The sequence below is a fragment of the Trematomus bernacchii genome, unplaced genomic scaffold (assembly GCF_902827165.1).
Source record: "Trematomus bernacchii unplaced genomic scaffold, fTreBer1.1, whole genome shotgun sequence".
NCBI classification, from domain to species: Eukaryota; Metazoa; Chordata; class Actinopteri; order Perciformes; family Nototheniidae; genus Trematomus; species Trematomus bernacchii.
Window position 1 is genome coordinate 1,856,547 of NW_022987689.1, and position 18,526 is coordinate 1,875,072.

At 38.9% G+C, this 18,526-nt stretch overlaps 1 protein-coding gene across 1 annotated transcript in view; it reads left to right on the forward strand.

The window, feature by feature from the left end:
- Nucleotides 1–18,526, forward strand: part of st18 (ST18 C2H2C-type zinc finger transcription factor) — a 31,315-nt gene extending 12,789 nt beyond the window's left edge. The window contains exons 3-22 of the mRNA XM_034137156.1: nt 370–421; nt 1,229–1,259; nt 1,466–1,653; nt 5,130–5,837; nt 6,550–6,684; nt 7,540–7,630; nt 7,713–7,805; nt 8,352–8,560; nt 8,814–9,013; nt 10,905–11,120; nt 12,223–12,332; nt 12,883–12,945; nt 13,248–13,316; nt 13,572–13,634; nt 13,951–14,031; nt 15,325–15,546; nt 15,689–15,777; nt 15,887–15,990; nt 16,086–16,232; nt 16,371–18,526. Of these exons, the coding sequence (XP_033993047.1) occupies nt 370–421; nt 1,229–1,259; nt 1,466–1,653; nt 5,130–5,837; nt 6,550–6,684; nt 7,540–7,630; nt 7,713–7,805; nt 8,352–8,560; nt 8,814–9,013; nt 10,905–11,120; nt 12,223–12,332; nt 12,883–12,945; nt 13,248–13,316; nt 13,572–13,634; nt 13,951–14,031; nt 15,325–15,546; nt 15,689–15,777; nt 15,887–15,990; nt 16,086–16,232; nt 16,371–16,511 (3,012 nt within the window). The 3' untranslated portion in view covers nt 16,512–18,526. The remainder of the gene's footprint in view (nt 1–369; nt 422–1,228; nt 1,260–1,465; nt 1,654–5,129; nt 5,838–6,549; nt 6,685–7,539; nt 7,631–7,712; nt 7,806–8,351; nt 8,561–8,813; nt 9,014–10,904; nt 11,121–12,222; nt 12,333–12,882; nt 12,946–13,247; nt 13,317–13,571; nt 13,635–13,950; nt 14,032–15,324; nt 15,547–15,688; nt 15,778–15,886; nt 15,991–16,085; nt 16,233–16,370) is intronic.

Genomic DNA, 18,526 nt, shown 5'->3' on the forward strand with positions numbered 1-18,526 from the left:
TGGGACCCACAAGCAACAGCCAGCGAGAGTGGATGGATTTTAGCAACTATTTTTGTCTAAACACACACAGTGAGGTGCTGTCCGTACTTTGATGTCATTATTTTTTGCCATTACATTTTTTCTCACCTTTAGAACTTTCTTTTCTAACACTATACCTTATGTGTTTGCATATTTCTGATGTTTTAGAAGCTCTTTGTGATGCTGTCGTGGACAAACATTGATTTTAAGGCTCACTGGCTGACAATAATGTCCAATAATATTCAAAGCTTACCAGTAATGTTCACTCCTCACTAGATACATGTACATTTGAATTCATTATAATCTATGTGTTTAACTCATCTGTACATTGCATGTTTTATTTTTTAACAGATGGATTCTGAAGGTGAGGAGCAAACCCTGAACACATGTAACAGCAGCGCAGGTGAGTGCAGCTCTCGGTTTTAGTTTGCTATTAACTAAACACACACGCATGCACACACACACATATTCCACTTATCGCCATGGGTTAGGGGTATCAGTTCAACAATCCAACTTTATAACTGTCAATTGTATGTATTATCTTGCCGGTCTGAAGAGCACTGCACTGCAATTTCATTATTCAGAGGGGAATAACTTCATTAAATTGGAACACTGGCTCAAATTAGTTAAGGAGTGTGTATATATTGTGTGATTGAAAACCTCTAGACTCGATATGTCATTATGCAAGTGTTCAGGGCCTCGCGCTGCGGCTATTACTACATCTGGGGAAATGCATGAAAAGTGTTATTATTGGTTGTGCTTCATGGGAGTAGGGGTAGAACTTGTGAATGAGATTTACGCAGGCCCCTGGGAAAATTGATTTAGCCTTTTTAGATCACGTTGTCAACGTTGTCAAAGGATGAGCTACCGTTGGTCTCGCAGAGAATGAGCAGAGAGAATAAAAAGCTTTTCAGATCAATGACAAGACCACTTCTCCATCCTTGTGCTGATTACTCCCCATGGCATTGTAAAAGAGAATAACATCTATGGTAAAAGGCTGCAGTATTAGCCCAGGTGGTACCATCCCTAAAAACACTATCTACAAAACAAATATTTACAGAACATTGTAAAAATTTCATTAGCAATCTCCCAAAAGTAGTGATCCGCTTTGAACCTTTGAAGAAGAATATGTCGACAGATGCTGTGCTACTGTAGTGGAAATGTAAACATGATGTTTGATCGGGTTCTTTTTTGGCCTTTGTTTTCACAGGGCTGGCCGACTGCGTCACTGATATTCAAAGGTAAAACTTTATGACACACATTTTCTCATCTTTTTTTAGCCACCGTGCCAAAAAGGAAACATTTCATCCTCGATCAGTGACGTGACTCATTAACTTCATAAAAGAAAGTGTCAGATTTGAGCCTTTGAAATTAGCCAACTGAGGCCTCTATTGACCTTGCTGAGCCTTTTGTCCGGTCCCCTCTCCCCTCCCCCCCCCCCCCCCAGTCCATATGGGTCCATGGTGAGGAAGAGGAGTGCTCAGGAAGGGGTGCAGGGCGCCCCCGTCAACAAGAGAAAGTCCCTGCTGATGAAGCCCCGCCACTACAGCCCCAGCGAGGCATGTGAAGAGGAGAGCGAGGACCTGGCACCGCCACAGGACAAAGAAGAGCTGAGGAACATTGACACTCCAGCAGGTAAACAGATGTCCTGTTGTTTTGTCTGTTTTGATGAACAATTGACGCTGAATTTTAAAATCCCATCTGTTGCATTCATATTTCCCTCCCTCTGCCATCAGCCAGCAGCCGCAGTCATTGTGCAGTGGAAGTGAAAGACTACACTGCTGGGTCCACATTAGTTGTGTCTCACGTCCACAAATTGAAGTTTTGACAGCTGATCTGCCATGATATTTTTGGCGTGGCTTTACCCTCTTTTGATGGGGCCAGATTTCAGACCCCTCATCTGTCCTTTTTCAATAGCCAGTCCAAAACCCATTGAATCCATAGAATGAAACACTGAATGGGGGAGTGCCCGGTATCACTTTGAATCAAATTAAACTTCCTCTATTCTTTTTAAACGGAATATAATTGAAGTCGCCTATGAAGGAAAACCAATTGTGTCAACATTGCTCGCCATATGTTGCACATGTTTTCATTTTTACTAAAACCACAAATACATTTAATCAACAGCTTAAAATAATGTTTACTTCCACTTACGCCGCTGTCCTTTCAACAAGCGAAAATGTTTTCTTTTTACCTAATGAATTGAATTTTAGTGCATTTTGGCAACAATGCTCGCGGTGTACATGTGCATTCTCGCCCACTATAATCTGCACTGATTTGGTATATTTTTAACGATGTAACTAAGCAACAAACGTAATTGTCCCTTTCAAAAGCTTTTGTTAGGCCCTCTAACACAGTCTAATACATAATTAGGCATAATGTCTACAGCTCATTATAGTACACATGTGTGTAGTTAAATGGACCAGGAGAGTAGCTCACTGAATTGTGTGGATTCACTGGAAATGGAATTTATTTGTTTCCTGGGTTCATATTACATTCACTGTGCATCATTCGTTTTCCTTTTGTTATTGTGGATACTTTTTATCACCCAGCGTTGATTGACTGCTGTATATTTTCCTGATTTGAACCTGATATTCAGTGGACTAGCTTTTAAACAAAACAAAATACAGCCTGAATAATACATCTAAAAAAAATGATGGGTGTCAAATGAACACGGGTATTGACAAACAATTTCAGAACATATTTTGCTGTTATTGTCAGATTTGAGGGCTATTTTCTGTGGAAAACAAAAATTGGAAAAGTAGACTAGAGGCAGTAAGATTTTTTTTTTTGCTGTGGGAAGCTGGTCATATCTGCATTTTAACAAAAAGGGAGGAAAAATAAGCCTCTCGTTTGGTTGAGCCACACTGCGTTCAACTCCAGCCAACTGCAGCCCTGCTGCAGAGTGCTGGTAATGGCTATTCTGGAGTACAAACTGTTCACCTGTTCCAACACACAAACCACCGGAGGGATCCAAGTTTTTTTTCCTCCATCTCTTTCCTTTTTTCACTGCACTTCTGTGTCTCTATGTGTGTATGTGTGTATGTGTGTATGTGTGTATGTGTGTATGTGTGTATGTGTGTGTGTGTGTGTGTGTGTGTGTGTGTGTGTGTGTGTGTGTGTGTGTGTGTGTGTGTGTGTGTGTGTGTGTGTGTGTGTATACGTCTGTGTGGATGTATGACTGTTTGCGGCTGTGTCAGGCCGTGGAGTCCATCTGGATGAAAAACAAAACCCTTGTTGCTCGCCTCATAAATGTAAATACGTTTAACTGGTTTTAATTTTTAATTCAACAGGGTTTGTCTTCAGACACCTCTTTTAAAATATTTTTCACAGCAGGGGGCTGTTATAGTAACACATTGTAATGTTGCAAAATGCATATGAAAGCAGACATGTCAAATTCCACCGCACCTCATTATGCAGAAAATCATATATTTTTTCTTTTTTGTTTATTAGTGCCACATATTTTATGTTAAAGCTCTTATGGTGAGGGTTAGATTGTTTGTGCTGCTATGTTAATAATAATGCCTGTATCTGTATCATCCTCAACAGTGTGTGATCTGATTCTCAAAATCCATCTCTATCTATCTTCTCAACTTATATAATATCTGATGTCTAGCCACTTAAGAGGATATAGCCCCACTGAAAGTGAAAACCCTCACAGTGCAAAGAGCCTTAGAGCATACGTTTGAATGGTTTTGGAGGATCAAGAGAGATTTTATTGATTCAATCCAGATGATAGCCTCCCATTGTTAATCACTAACTATGACTTAATATAAGCAGTGATGTTAATAAAGTGTTGTTTCACATGCACTTAGGATAACTCTAACCCTCTGTCTGTTGCACTGATCAGACTCTCTGTGGCTTTGCACAATATGTCTGTACATGTGACCGGGATTTCTGGATTTATGCTGAAAAGATAGACGGCAAAAGGTCAATGCAAATTCATTTATCGCGAGCACTCAGCAAATTAAGCTATAGTAAAAAGAGATTATAGAAAATGAGTGTGAAATTTAGGAATTAAATGCAAACATATTTGAATAATCTGCAATAATGGTGCTTCATTTATCATATATGGTGTCTTATCACACCCACAAGGATTTCAATAGTAAAACGCCGGGATTTTAATGCACTATCTTCTAAAATACATAAATCACATTGTTAGAAAAACCCTTCTACAGTAACTCTCGTTTGTTAAGCATCTAAGTCTATTAAGAGTTGAGAAATAATGTCTTAATAACAAAACATTTCCGATTTTAAATTCAAATCTATTTCAACCACTGTTTTAAAAGCGTTCTTCAGAAACTGCAGGTGAATTAAATATCAACATTTGTATCAAAATAAATGTAATCACTGTCACTGCAATTTTTGGTGATGTTATACTTTTCTGTGAGCGCTGTAAAATGTCTAATAATTGTTTATTTTGTTTGTTAACTGAGATGTATAGACCTAAACCAAGTCATGCCACACAGACAGCAGCAGCTAACACATATGATTTATCTTTTATCTGCACATCTGTAGTTTCCTCCATCTGTTTCTTTCAGGAATCCTCATCCCCTTTCTTGTACACATCTCTAGAAACAACAATTATGAATTTCTAAATCAGTTTTATGTGCAGTTGACAACATGTTGCCGCTTAGTTTGCACTTAAATATACACATCATTAATAAAAAACTGATGTTTGCTGTCCACCGCGCAGTAAATCCCTTATAATCTTGTCCTAAATCTATATTGGGTTGAGACACCAATTGGAGGCACAGAGGAAGAAGAAAACAATTGTGTTTCTCATCACTAGGTTTTATGTTCAACTAACAAACATAAGGTCATATATGTTATCTCAGACATACTTGAGGAATTGCTTGGAATCTTGCAAGATTATGATTTCTATTGCAACATGTGTTCTTTTAAATCCTCTCAGTTCTAAAAACATGTTTTTCTCGAAATATCATTTATAGAAAAGTAACAAAAATCTAAAACCTTTAAAGGATTTGGAGAAGATTATCGCGGACAAACAATTCTCTATCATGAGTGTGACCGAGGGGTCACAGAAGAAGATGTTTTGTCTGTTAAGTCGGAAAAAACAGAGAATAAAATGTGTTTTCTTGTTGTTTTAGATGGGAACTTAAAAGCAATCAATGGAGTCGCCTACATAAACGGCCACGACGTGCCAGCTAACTCCGGCGATTCACTCGGATGGTCAGAAGTTGCGTCCGATGGCTCTCCTCAGTGTGAGCCAGACACCACCGAACCTCTGATGGATGAAGATGAAGCGGAGCTCCTTAACAACGAAAGAGACGACCAAAGCCAAGACAGGATGAGCCGTACGTCATCGAGTCCATACCCAGACATGAGGGAGGCTGAGTGGGAGCCTCTGTCTCTGTCGGCCAAGGTCAACGGCTCCACCTGCAGCCCCCAAAGAGCCTCCGAAGACCTCTCAGGAAGGGGCCGCGTGAAGGAAGAGCCTCACTTAGAGTTAGGGGGTCCGATGGGCAGGGCGAGTCTTTTTCAGGCCGAGGCTCTGAGGTACAGGCCGCTCCCCACAGAGGAGGACAGTGAGGGGGAGGCGGGGGTGGAGAGGCCGCCTCAGATGGAGGGGTGGGCTCTGGGTCTCCACCCCGACAGAGCCCTGGAGATGAGCCGGGGAGGGGGGGTGAACTTCAACATGTTGGAGCAGGCCATCGCTCTGCAGACGGAGCAGAGGCAGGTGCTGCACCACGCCTACAGGGAGATGGACCGCTTCCTCATGGAGCAGATGACCAATGAGAGGAGGCACCAGAGGATGATGGACATGGAGGGCAGACTCAACTATCACGGAGGAAAAGGTAACATGAAGCTGATCTATACACAGCTGCAAGAATCAAAAGTGATCATGTTGGGAACAATCGGTTTTGGGGAATGTATTTTTCATCTGGCATAAATCAGATAGACCACTTGTGATTTGGATGATTGGGCGCTCCAAAAATATTAAAAAGGAATAAAAGAAGGGGGGGGGGGGGAATCAGAGGGAGGAAATCCTCTTAAGTATTAAAAACATTTTGGCAACAAGTGAAGTAATAAATGAACAGACTAAAATAAAGAAGAACAACATTTTCTGATGGAATTGCTACTACTCAGAATATTGGATTTTGATAGGAATCAACTGGATATTTAACCATGACCATAAGTCTTAAATCCTCCTAAAGTACCTCTCATGTTTCCCTCTGATTCTTCAAATGACTGCAGCTAAATGTGTAATCCTACATGTAATCTTTCAATGGATGGGCATTAAGAAGTGAATGTTGAACTGCAGCCTTAACTAAAATGAGAGATTAAAAGATGCGTTTTGTGAAAAAAGTATCTAGCTTTGCATGATATTTTCAATCTGTTGACCTTTGCACAATATGTAGACACGAAAGTGCTTTGTATGCATGTTTCACTTCAAACTACACTTCTTGATAGAACACAAAGACAGGAAGGCTTTGTTATAATTCGGGCAGCAACACAGTGGCTGTATTATATTCAGTTATTGTGACATCTTGTTTACTGTGTCCGCAGATTCTCCACGTACAGATAAAAAGGACATCAAGTGTCCGACTCCTGGCTGCGATGGCACTGGTCATGTGACCGGGCTGTACCCGCACCACAGGAGTTTGTCTGGGTGCCCTCATAAAGTCCGAGTTCCTCCAGAGAGTAAGTCACACAAGAAGTATTTGTATACATGCTGTATAGTGGATGAGTTATACTTATAAAAACTGCCATTTGTAATCACTCTCAGTAGTTGAAATCTTCTTAGCACGGAGCCAAAGACAAGAAAGAATTGCTTATACATTTAGTTCATTTCAAAGATGGGAATAAAACTTTTCAAATAAAGTTAAAGGATTTCCTCTCTCTCTCTCTTTCTTAATGTGCTGTTGTGTGAATATGGAATTCTTTCTTCCCCCCCCCCCCCTTACACTGGCGATTGTTAAGTCATTTCAATACAACTCAACAAACATTCGACATTAAACAGTAATGTTACAAAAGGAACAGAAAAAGTAATTAACTTTTTCAAAAAAGCGCGTGCTCTTCGACTGTAGGCAGTATTTGCAAATCAAAGGGCTAGCTAACGCAGCATTCAAAAATAAATAGACAACTCCAACAAACTAATTGGAGAATATGTACAGAAAGGAAGTTTCTAAGGATACAGAGCGGACCTTTAACGACGCGTTTGTTTTGAAGAATATAATCAGCTGTCTTGTAACGTTCCTCTTTGCACTAAGCTATTTACATTTCAGGCACATTACAGCGTCCCTCACAATGAAAAGCCTTTTGCTGTTTCTTCTCCTGTTTCTGTCTCTGTGGGATCTTTCCTCTATAGGCACTAATGTTCCAACCAGTTCCATAAATCCTGATTTAATGCATGAAAATGTGTTTGTTTTATTTCCATAATGCTCAGTATGGTTATGTTTTACATCTTATAATCTTTCCGCTCGATTATGTCTCACATGTTAAATGATTTTGTACTCTTCCTGAGCTTATCTCCTCTCTCTGTCCTCGTCCCCTCAGTCCTGGCGATGCATGAGAACGTCCTCAAGTGCCCCACACCTGGCTGCACAGGAAGAGGCCATGTCAACAGCAACCGTAGCACCCACCGGAGGTACGTCTACAGCAAAAAGCCATTAGAAATCTGCACCCTTTTACAGTATTAGGCTAATGTGTTTGATTTCCTCCTCAACCAGTCTCTCAGGCTGCCCCATCGCTGCTGCAGTGAAAGTGTCCAAGCCTCAGGAAGAGAGCCTGAAATGCAGACAAACACCTGACCGCTCACCGAGGTACACTGCCAGATAACGCTGGGGATTGTCACTGCTATCATTGTGTTCACATGTGCAGGACAATAATTACAACACGCTTTCAGAAATCCTATTCAGCTCTGTAGTGAACTGAAGTTGTTTAACTGAGGTTATGCAAAAAAGTGATAAACACTATTATTGTTGAGGAGAGTGTGGGATATTTTTATTCACTGATCCCAGCAGATCAGTCTATTTCCAGCTTTCCAAGCAGACATAAGCAATGGTTGCCGCTCCTGTGAGTTCCTCTCTATTAGAGATGATAAAAGAGCAGAACTCTTTGTTCCCTGTGGATATATCATGGGCAGGATGCCCACTCCTACTATATTAATTAGTCTGGCAACCTGGCTGTGGATCTACAACACACATCAGATCCCAGACTCTATGTGTACAAAAGCACTGGCATCCCTGACTGCTTAAAAAAAACATTTATACTTAACTGCTTAATATGAGCTTGCTGGGCACTTGTTATTTCACGAGGTTTGCACAATAAAATGATGTGTTTTTCCTTTTGTATTTTCCTCCTTGCAGAGCCATCGGCTTGATAAATAAATACGAGATGAACCAGTTGAACTACAGGCTCTCTCATCCAGTAGCAGCCTTGCAAACGAGCCTCACAAAAGACATGGTCAAGTACAGCAGAATCCGCTTTGATTACGCCAGCTTTGATGCACAGGTCTTCGGCAAACAGCCTCTGATGGGGCCCAACCAGGACCAGGAGATGGCACATTTCCCCGACTGTAAGTTTAATACATTTCAAATAACAAAGCTCTTAATATGGTATTAAATGAGTGTCCATTTTTTGTCAGATGTTTTAGGTAAGGAGCTTTGACAGATCTAAATGCTAATGTGTGTTACCTTTTAAGGGTTGCATCTCCTAGTGTCTGGTGTAAAAGCCAACCAATATGAACTTCCAACTTGTTTTTTATGTACATTACGCTTAGGTAGTGCTGTTTGAGTAACTATGTTATTCACTTATTTGTTTTCTTTCAGCACCTCAGCAGTATGCCGGCTTCCTCGGTGCTCCCGGTGGCCGGTTGCCCACCTCTGGTCAGCTCAGACCTCCGAGTCAATTCAAAAAAGAAGACGGCCTCCAAGCCGCGGCAGCGACAGCCGCCATCCTTAACCTTTCCACTCGCTACCAGAAGAACATAGAGGCTGTACCCGGCCGGCCCCTGGCAACCTCAACAAAGGTAATGAAATTAGACCACTTGGAAAGGTATTTAATGTGGTCATTTTAAAGGAACTCTGATTTGTGTATAAAAAGGAAAGACATCAAAAGACGGATTTTGGCAAAGGGAGCTCGGCGCCTTGGTGGCAGGAAATGAGAAGGTTTCTTCTCCATAAAGCTTTAATGTACACAAATGGAAATTCAAAAGAAGAAATACAATCAGCCTTCTTAGACCCAATTACAACTACGCGTCTATTTTTTTATTAAAACATGTGGTACTGTATTTTGTTTCGACATCAGCTGGCATGTAAAACCATGAACTGTTTTCTGAAAACGCATCTTGCCCGCTGCAGATGGCAGAGGATATTTTGCTTAGTTATATGATCCAGGATAGGCTGTGTGTCTACACCAGATAGCATTTAAAAGCAGTTTAATGGATTAGGCCAATCAGCTGAAGGAGTTAACATCTGAAAAGTTGAATTCAAACGATTCCAAACTCTTCTTGGAAACGTGTTCAGATCAAAAAATCTCCTCTGCTGTCATTGTCTCTATGGTGCCAATTCTCTTAAACTTCATGATTAATATTGTTCACATTCTGTGGGTTACTTACGTGCTCAGTGTACTGTAGATGATTCAAGGTTTCCACACCTACACAGCACAGATCCTTGTCTCCCAGCTTGTTGAGCTGAGAATGTGGCCCCGTACCAGGTACCAGCCCACTGAATGAATAAAACAGTGTTAGCAAGTTAATCATCTGTTCTCATTTACAGCTTAGTTGTCTTGGAGAGACGTTCAAAATAAAGAACAGCTTTCAGGTCTGAAGGAAAGGGGGCCATATTTAGAGTGCTATATGTCGTTGGATGCTTCAACTTATCTGCATATGCATGATATGTATAGCACAGAACACGCAACACATAGCTGTCATTTAAAACACAAGCTTATTTTCATTTTAAAATGCGAGCCGCTTAAATGACTTACTTAATTAATCAATAAAAGCAACAAAAGACAACTAAATCCGGAGTTTTAGTTTTTAGTTGCAGCTAAAAACAACATTAAATCTTAATAAATCACATAAAGTGTTGCGCATCCTTTTATTTTTACACTGGTGCTGTTTAGATTAGGAACACACATCATCAAACGGCTGGATAATTTAAGTGGACAGCCACAGCCAATGTTCATGTAAATCATCCCCTTTAATTAATTTGAAAAGCTCCCTTTTGTTGTAAAAAATAAATAATGATGTATAGGGTTTAATGAAACATATGCGTTGAATAATTGGTTTCATTTATGGAAAAGGATTTCAGCATTTAACGAGGTAAAACTTTTAATACCATAAAACAGCCATAAGTCATCATGCTTCTGCTTTTCCGCACAAAAAAAAAAAACGACAAACACATCTGTCAGCGGGGAAACTTATGCCACATTAAGCTTTTTAATTTTTGCTATAATAATGATGACCTAAAACCTGCAACCTCCCCACCCCCCAGCTGCCATCAGGGTTGTGTGTCCTAGAAAACAGATGACACAGCTGTCACTGAAAAACTACACACCAGTGATTATTTTTTTGTGTTCAGCAGAATTAACGCTGGCTTAGTTTGGTACTTTGTCTGGTGTGAGATAACCACTGTATGTATTATTTAAATATGTTTGTTTGCTCCGCGTTTCAAGTCGTTTTTTCATGTTTACAGAGAAATGTTGTCGGGTTCCAGTTTAACATATCGCTGCTGTCATATTAATAAGACGGCGTACTGTTTTATTTACATTCCCTTTTAGTGTAATTAGAAAAAAAAGGTTCTATTTTTATATCCCCTGATTTATTTGTTTTCACATGTAAGCACGCGCTGCCATGACTTTATTTATTATACCCTCCCCTCGTATGATTTGATTAAATGTTGAGGTTTCTTTTGCTCTAGGACATGCTCATAGAGGTGGATGAAAATGGCACCCTGGACCTGAGTATGAAGAAGTGCACCCCGACAAAAACACTTTTCGACGACCCGATGTCCCCTTCTGAGTCGGCCGGGGCCATAGGCGGCAGCATGCTCATCGGCCCCGCCTTCTACCAGCCGCTGTGTGAGAGGGACAGCTGGGAGGGGCCCGTCAACGCTCACGCTCTACAGGATGCTGAGGTGTGACAAAAAAACACAACCCCTCACATTTTTGGCTTTAATGTGAAAATGTAAGATGTTAATTGAGTGCATTAGAAAACAGCAGAGTTATGTCACCAAACAAAGAATTTCAATTATAGGAATTGATACAAAAATGGATGAGATTGAGCAACATACAAGATGACAGAAAGTGAAAGTCGAAAAGAAATTAGGTTTATTACTTTTACCAGAGAGAATGAGTAAATAAAATATGAAGGTCATGTTTGAAATCCCCTGACAACCCCCTACTCTACATTTCTTTAAAAAGTTTAAATCATCTGGACTTTAGATTTTCTATTCATTCAGTTTAACTTATAATTTCCAAACATAAAAGGTCTGAATGCTGTTTAAAAGCTGACAGGAACCTACGAAATACTGATTTATTCCTTTGAGTTGATGATCTTTGAGTTGAAAATGTTGTCTAAAACTGACCAAAGTTACAACTTTAGCTAAAATAACACTTTCAATAGTCAAATGTAGTCAGAACATTCCAACAAAAAGACATCATCAAATAAGTAAACTTTGGTCTAAAACTACTCAAATCCATCTAAATATTTGTATCAAATATAAAACCCATATATAAAGTCTAATGAAAATTGTGTGACTAAATCTATAAAACATTCAATATCTTTACATTGAAAACTGCTCTCTAATCTGGTCTGCACATATAATGCAAGTACCTGAAAATCATTTGCTACGCTTTAAAGCTTTTCTTTTCTTTACTTAACAATGATAGTTGTTTGTAGTTGCTATAAGGAGTAATCACATTTGACCTGCTTTTAAAAATCATACAACATCTGGTGACTGCACAATCTTGTCTGTAGGAGAAAAAAGGAAATCCAAACGTCACGGCCATACCTCGTAAATACTATGTGGATTAACTATGACTTTAAATGGATGTATGGTTTACTAGAGTATAAGTATCCTTAAGCATAATCGCACTCTAACCCCCCAGGGTTTGGGTTTTTAAGAGTATTATACAGTGCTTTTCATTAATTATTCACTTTTAGGTCATTGTAGATCAGGTCAGGTTTGGCATTTCAGACAGTGAGGCCACGTTTTAACTTTCTTTCTGTCTCATCAGGAGGATTACCATCATGTCTCATTGGAGCACCAACACTATCAAGGGGACGGCAGCATGTTGAGCCCCAACGCCAAGCTGCTACTACGAGACGTAAAGAAAGAGCTTTTGAGGTTTGTCAAAGAATAAAATAACTTAAAGCATCCGTATTCAGTGGACTGTGTATAATGTGAGCTTCCCTTTCAGCTGGCAGATGGTCAGCAGTAACGACCTACCATACCTTTGTTTAAATAGGACGGTTTGAGTCAAAGAGCACTGCAACTCACTGTGTTACACGTCATTGTAACCGGTATGTCTGCAGGTTCATGTGGAGCAGAAATGCTTCTAATTAAAAGTGAGTTTTCTCCCTGTATATCCCGTACAAGCTAACAAATCTTGTAGTTAGAGTGCATGCTCTGCTGGGTCTCCTCTTCAGAATCACACCACAAAATCAAGTAGGATCCTCTAGTTTCAACAGCACAGCACCCCCCTTCAGGGATATTATGATACTAAATGTAGAACAATATAATAATAATTCTTCTACTAAACTTCCCGCTGTACTAACTCTTTTTTCTCTCTCTATTTAACGCCCATGAAAAGGTTCTCAGTGTAAAAAGAAAGATTGAGATGGAGCTGTGGGAACTAGAGTAATCTGTGTATTAATGGCTTTGTGTTCTCCTGCAGCTGTCCGACCCCAGGCTGTGACGGCAGCGGCCATGTGACGGGGAATTATGCATCACATCGGAGGTACTGTAAATAATTACACTCTCATTAGCACCAACGCGCAGATATATAGTGAAGGGAGACGGCGCTGATTGTTTAATTATGTTGATACAGTTGAATCATGGCTTGTAGAGTTAAGATTTGAAATCATGTGTCACTTTTTAAAAACACTGTGACATGGAAAAGCTTTCTCATGACGAGGAGGTGGAATTGTGTTTTCAGATGATTTTGTATAAATATGCTTTGAGACATTGTATTAAGATGATTTAATTCAGCTGTGATCAAAGAGTGCATTAAAGTGACTGTTAGCTCTTTATCCTCTCTAGTGTGTCTGGATGTCCCCTGGCTGACAAAACACTCAAATCACTGATGGCAGCCAACTCTCAGGAACTAAAGTATGTGTTTATGAAAACTGTTATTGTTGCTAAAGGATTTTGCACATTAAACTAGGAAGCTAGTTTTTACCTCAGATAGGGTCAATGCTTTCCTTTTCTTTTCCTTTCTACAACACATTATGCATGGTTTTCTGTACTCCACATGAAGTTGTTTGATATTTGTACAGCCTTTCTGCATATTAGCATGCATCCACTGCTCTGCCCGCAGTCTTTTGCTGTAAAAAGCACCTGGTCTCTGTGTCTCTTCACCTGCAGGTGCCCAACACCTGGCTGTGATGGATCTGGACATGTGACTGGGAACTATGCTTCGCACAGAAGGTAGCAGAGAAAAATCATCGCAACTGAGCATGAAATACATTTGTCAGATGCATGACATTCAAGCAGATGGTGAAAGTCGCACTTTATGCTGCAAACATGCTGCACTTTTTGAAGTCTTGTTTTTTATTGATATTTTTGGCTTCCAACTTCTTCAGTGATTAAACATTTATTCATGTGGATTTATAAGATTCGATTGGCTTGTGCAAATGCAATCTCAATAGACCTCATAGCTGCCTGTAACAATTCAGCTTACATTTTTTTTACTCTCAAATAGATTTCCTTCATGTTAACCCATATTGTCGCCAATCATTTTTAGCTTGTCAGGATGTCCACGTGCCAGAAAGGGAGGTTTGAAGCTCACACCAAACAAGGATGACAAAGATGAGCAAGAGCTTAAGTAAGAGATTTTTTTTTTCTTTTCATCCCATTTTTGTTTCAAAAATAAAACAAGAAAACATTGTGAAAATGCGTCATGCTTTTACCCGGGGCATTATACCTGGAGGCCATTAAGTTAAACAAAGAAAATAATACTTCTCGTCGTAACATTAGTGAATTATTTTCAAAGGATTAGCAGGGTGTTTTTGTGGGATTTTTTCAGGGTTTTGTATTTTTTTTTTTTTTCTGAATGGAATATCTGGCTTATTACTCTTCACTGAGTGCTTTCTTTATAATTATAGTATATTAAGAAAATGTCCAATTGCCCGCTCTGATGGCATCGCACTCATTTGCAGCTTAATCATTGTCTGTGAAAGTGTTATTGAAAAAAAAATAATGTAATTGATTTGCAGTTTAAATCCAAAGTCAGATATATGAGCCCTTGTTTACTTACATACATCTGGACAGAGATTTTTTCTTTTTAATTACTAATGCAAGGGCATGAGCTTAGGAATTAGACTGGAATATATCTCATACACATTAAGAGAGAAAGGGAGAGAAAGGGGGAAGGTAGCAAATGTCCCTAGATTATTGTAAACAGTGGGCCATATGGCATGCCTCCATTGTCCTCCTGCCTTGCATCGAGCTACCTACCTGTAGTAGATGTAAGTAATGGGACTGCTGTTGTTTTGTTCTCTAAGTGCTGCTGCTGTCGAGTAACAGAATGCTGAAACAGGCTTTTTGCAGCAGCACTCTAAAGCATGTGTGCCATTTGTATCATCTCAGGTGACCTTTCACCTTTATCAATAAGGGAAAGGGTTAGCCACCTCCAAATTACATTCTTTCGCATGAGGGGATACATGACAATTATCTGTAATTCATGTCACTCCATTACTGACCTGCAGAAAACAGGCCTGGAAATGCAACTGGCAAACTCTTAATGAAATACAGCATGACTTGTGCTTTATGTGTTCACGCACAAATATCATCAACATCAAAGCATTTGCACTGATCAGAGTGTACGCTCTAACTCAACTTGTAGTGGATTAGTAACTTATATCTAATGCGATTATTTTTGTTTTGGCGACTTCGTTTTTAATCAGCATTTGGCTGGATTAATCAACTTAATGGTTAACAAATCTTCCGGTCTAGTTATTACATTTTTTTTAATGATGTGGTTGTTATTATATGAGCAGTTAAATGTCTTTGTTTTTTTCCGCTGCAAAGAAATGTTATTTAGTGCAATTTAGTTACATGTTTTCCTGCGTGAGTCAGCAGTGTTTACAACATGCACGACGCTGTGTGTTTCTGGTAGGTGTCCAGTAATGGGATGTGACGGACAGGGCCATATATCGGGAAAATACACATCCCACCGCAGTGCAGGCAGTTGTCCACTTGCTGCCAAAAGACAGAAGGAGTCGTCCATCAATGGGCTGCCCTTTGCCTGGAAGTCCAATAAACAGGAACTGCCCCATTGTCCCCTGCCTGGCTGCAATGGCCTTGGACATGCCAATAATGTGTTTGCCACTCACAGAAGGTGAGGTCCTCCATTTATCTGCTGGTCGACATGTTGCATTCTTACAATGGCGTCTTAACTCTCATTCACAATCTCCTACTGATGCTAAAGTGTTGTGATATTCTTCCAACTAAAAATGTCAATTTATGACCTGCTGAATTAGCTTGTCGGGTTGCCCACTGAACGCACAGAGTATCAAGAAAAAGCACACAGAAGAAGAGATGATGACCATCAAACTGAAAGCCAGCAGTGGTAAGCTACTCCTAAACACAGCGTGGTTTAACAATATTCAAGCATATATATAGATTTATATAAAAAATCCGTTTGAACACGTTAAATTGGATTATATGCTTCAATTCAGGAGTGGAAAACAAAGAGGATATTCAACATTTGGATCATGAAATTAAGGAACTGAATGATTCCAACATGAAAATAGAAGCAGATATGATGCAGCTCCAAACACAGGTAAATATCTACTTTGACAAGATTATTTAATTAAAAACGTCTTGCTCTCTCTATTTGGCAAATGTCTTATCATTTTTTGTTTTTGTACCCGAAAGCAGATATCGTCTATGGAATGTAACCTGAGGACAATTGAAGAGGAGAACAAGATGATCGAACAGCACAACGACAGCCTTCTGAAGGAGCTCGCTCGCCTTAGCCAAGCTCTCATTAACAGTCTAACAGACATTCAGCTGCCTCAAATGGTACAGTAAGCTTTAAGAACAGACCCCTCTACAACTCATTATATCTAACCTGTCCTGGAAGAAATCACATTTTATATGAAATGTCTTTTTCTGCTGTGCTGTTTTCACTAATAGTCAAACACTGTGTTTTTGTTGCAGGGACCCATCAGTGAGCATAATTTTGAAGCCTATGTGAACACATTAACTGATATGTACAACAACTCGGAGCATGAATACTCTCCAGAGTGCAAGGCCCTCTTGGATAATATCAAACAGGCTATTAAGGGCATCCATGTTTAAGCTGTAGAGCTACCAGGAGGTTTCTTTGACTTGGGATAATGGCACTAGATAGCTCTATTTTACTGAAGAGTGCTGGCTTGGCTGCATGTATAAGACGAGGCTTTTGGAAATGTGTTTGGCGTTTCCTGGTAAATACACTGCACTGAGAAAATGACCAGCCAGATTTGTAATGCTTTTACTGTTTCTGCATTCACTTGATATGTTTATCCTGGTGAGATTTGTACCCCTCTTCTTGCACTTAATTATTTTGTATGGTTTGCTTGATTTGAATCTGTATGTGTTCATGTCATTCTTATATTATCGCTATTTATTATTATATTTGTTCATCAGTGTATTTATTTCCTCGATTTTAATTTATTTCTTGAATTGTAAATGCTTAATATTTGAGAAATCTGTTTCACTTTCTGCACATTGTAAATTTACATAGAAGCACATTCCAATTTCATGGCATACTTTCGCCATCTAGTGTTGAAAAGCGTATATTATTATTGAACCATAAGTTGGATCTCCCTTCAAAGTAAAAAAACCTACCAAAACGACTATGAATCGATATTTTTAAGCATTGCTTTTGCTTTCTTTATTGGAAACTGAATGTATGGTAAGACAAAGTGAACAATGAGATCAAAAAAATGCAATGCAACTGTACTGTACATTTTTCTTCTGAACCAGTAACAGCTGAATGCAACCAGGAAGTGACACTGAGCAAAGATGCAACATCATTCGCTGAAATGACTGTCAGATTCTGCTTGGCAAAGGGTGCCACAAGAAGAGTGCAACAAAAATCAAAAATCCACTTTTGTCAAGATGTCTTTTTTAAAATATAGATATTAAACTGCCTTCTGTGCACACACTTTGGAGTGTGCATATAGTATGTGCCTAAATGTATATGAATCCATAAAAGTATACGAGTACTATGTTTTGTGGTAGGACAGTATTATGTGGATGGTGTCTAATTTATTATACAGTACAATTATTTTCATAGGAGGTTCCTGATGACTGTTTAAATACCGTTGTCTCAGTAGCTGTAATCTCAGAGTCAGGTTTTCAAATATCACGACTGAGATTAAAAAGCCTGGTGTTTATTTTAACTCTTGCTAGCATGGAGAGGAAAAAAAAAAAGGAATTAATTCAACGACGTTTCCTGTTTTATCTTAAACTGCTTTCAAGCCTTAACATCTCAACCAGTCTTATAATATTCTTGTAACGCTTGGGGCAGATTTGAATAGTAGCTATCTCAAGAATCGAGCTGTCTACCATTCGGATTCAATCATTAAATGCAACAACAAAAAAAACAAAAGGAAAAGAAAACAAATGAAAACATAGACAAATGGTAGTTGTTGGCTAATCAGTTCTTTGTTTGCATCAATTGCACTTTTGTATTTTAATTATTTTGTGTTTTAGTACACCAAACTGCCCTGGACTTTAACAAAAAAGGAGGGAATTTGGACACTGTAATCGTATCAAAATACATGTTAAAATGTTATATTAAGTTAATCACAAGAAAATCTTTATTTGAGCAATACATTTTCATTTCTGCGAAAATAAGTCAAAGACATGTAGCCTAGGACATTTTGAGAGAGAAAAAATGTAACAGCAAACGAGCCAAATTACCGAAAAAAAGGACCCTATTTTATCCAAAAACTCAATGTTGTATCGAACGTTAATCTTAAAAAGTGAATTGAATCAAATTCTTTAGACTTAATCCTTTATTTATAATTTATTATATTTAATTCCTATACCACACATTGTTTGCTCAGGAAGTTTTGTGAATGATATTTATTTTTTCCCTGTTAGTATTTGATGTTTTGTAATGTGAAATGCTTTTTGTGGAACGATATTAGTAAGATATGAAATTGTATTGTATTTTCTTTTCTTTTACATTAAAATGTAATGCTTTTTTTCAGTTGAAGTAGTTTGTAAATTGATACTTCCTATTACTTTTACTATTTCATAATAAACAGATATGCGCTGTGTTGTACAGTTTGTGTATGGTAGAAATAAACTTTTCAAATGGT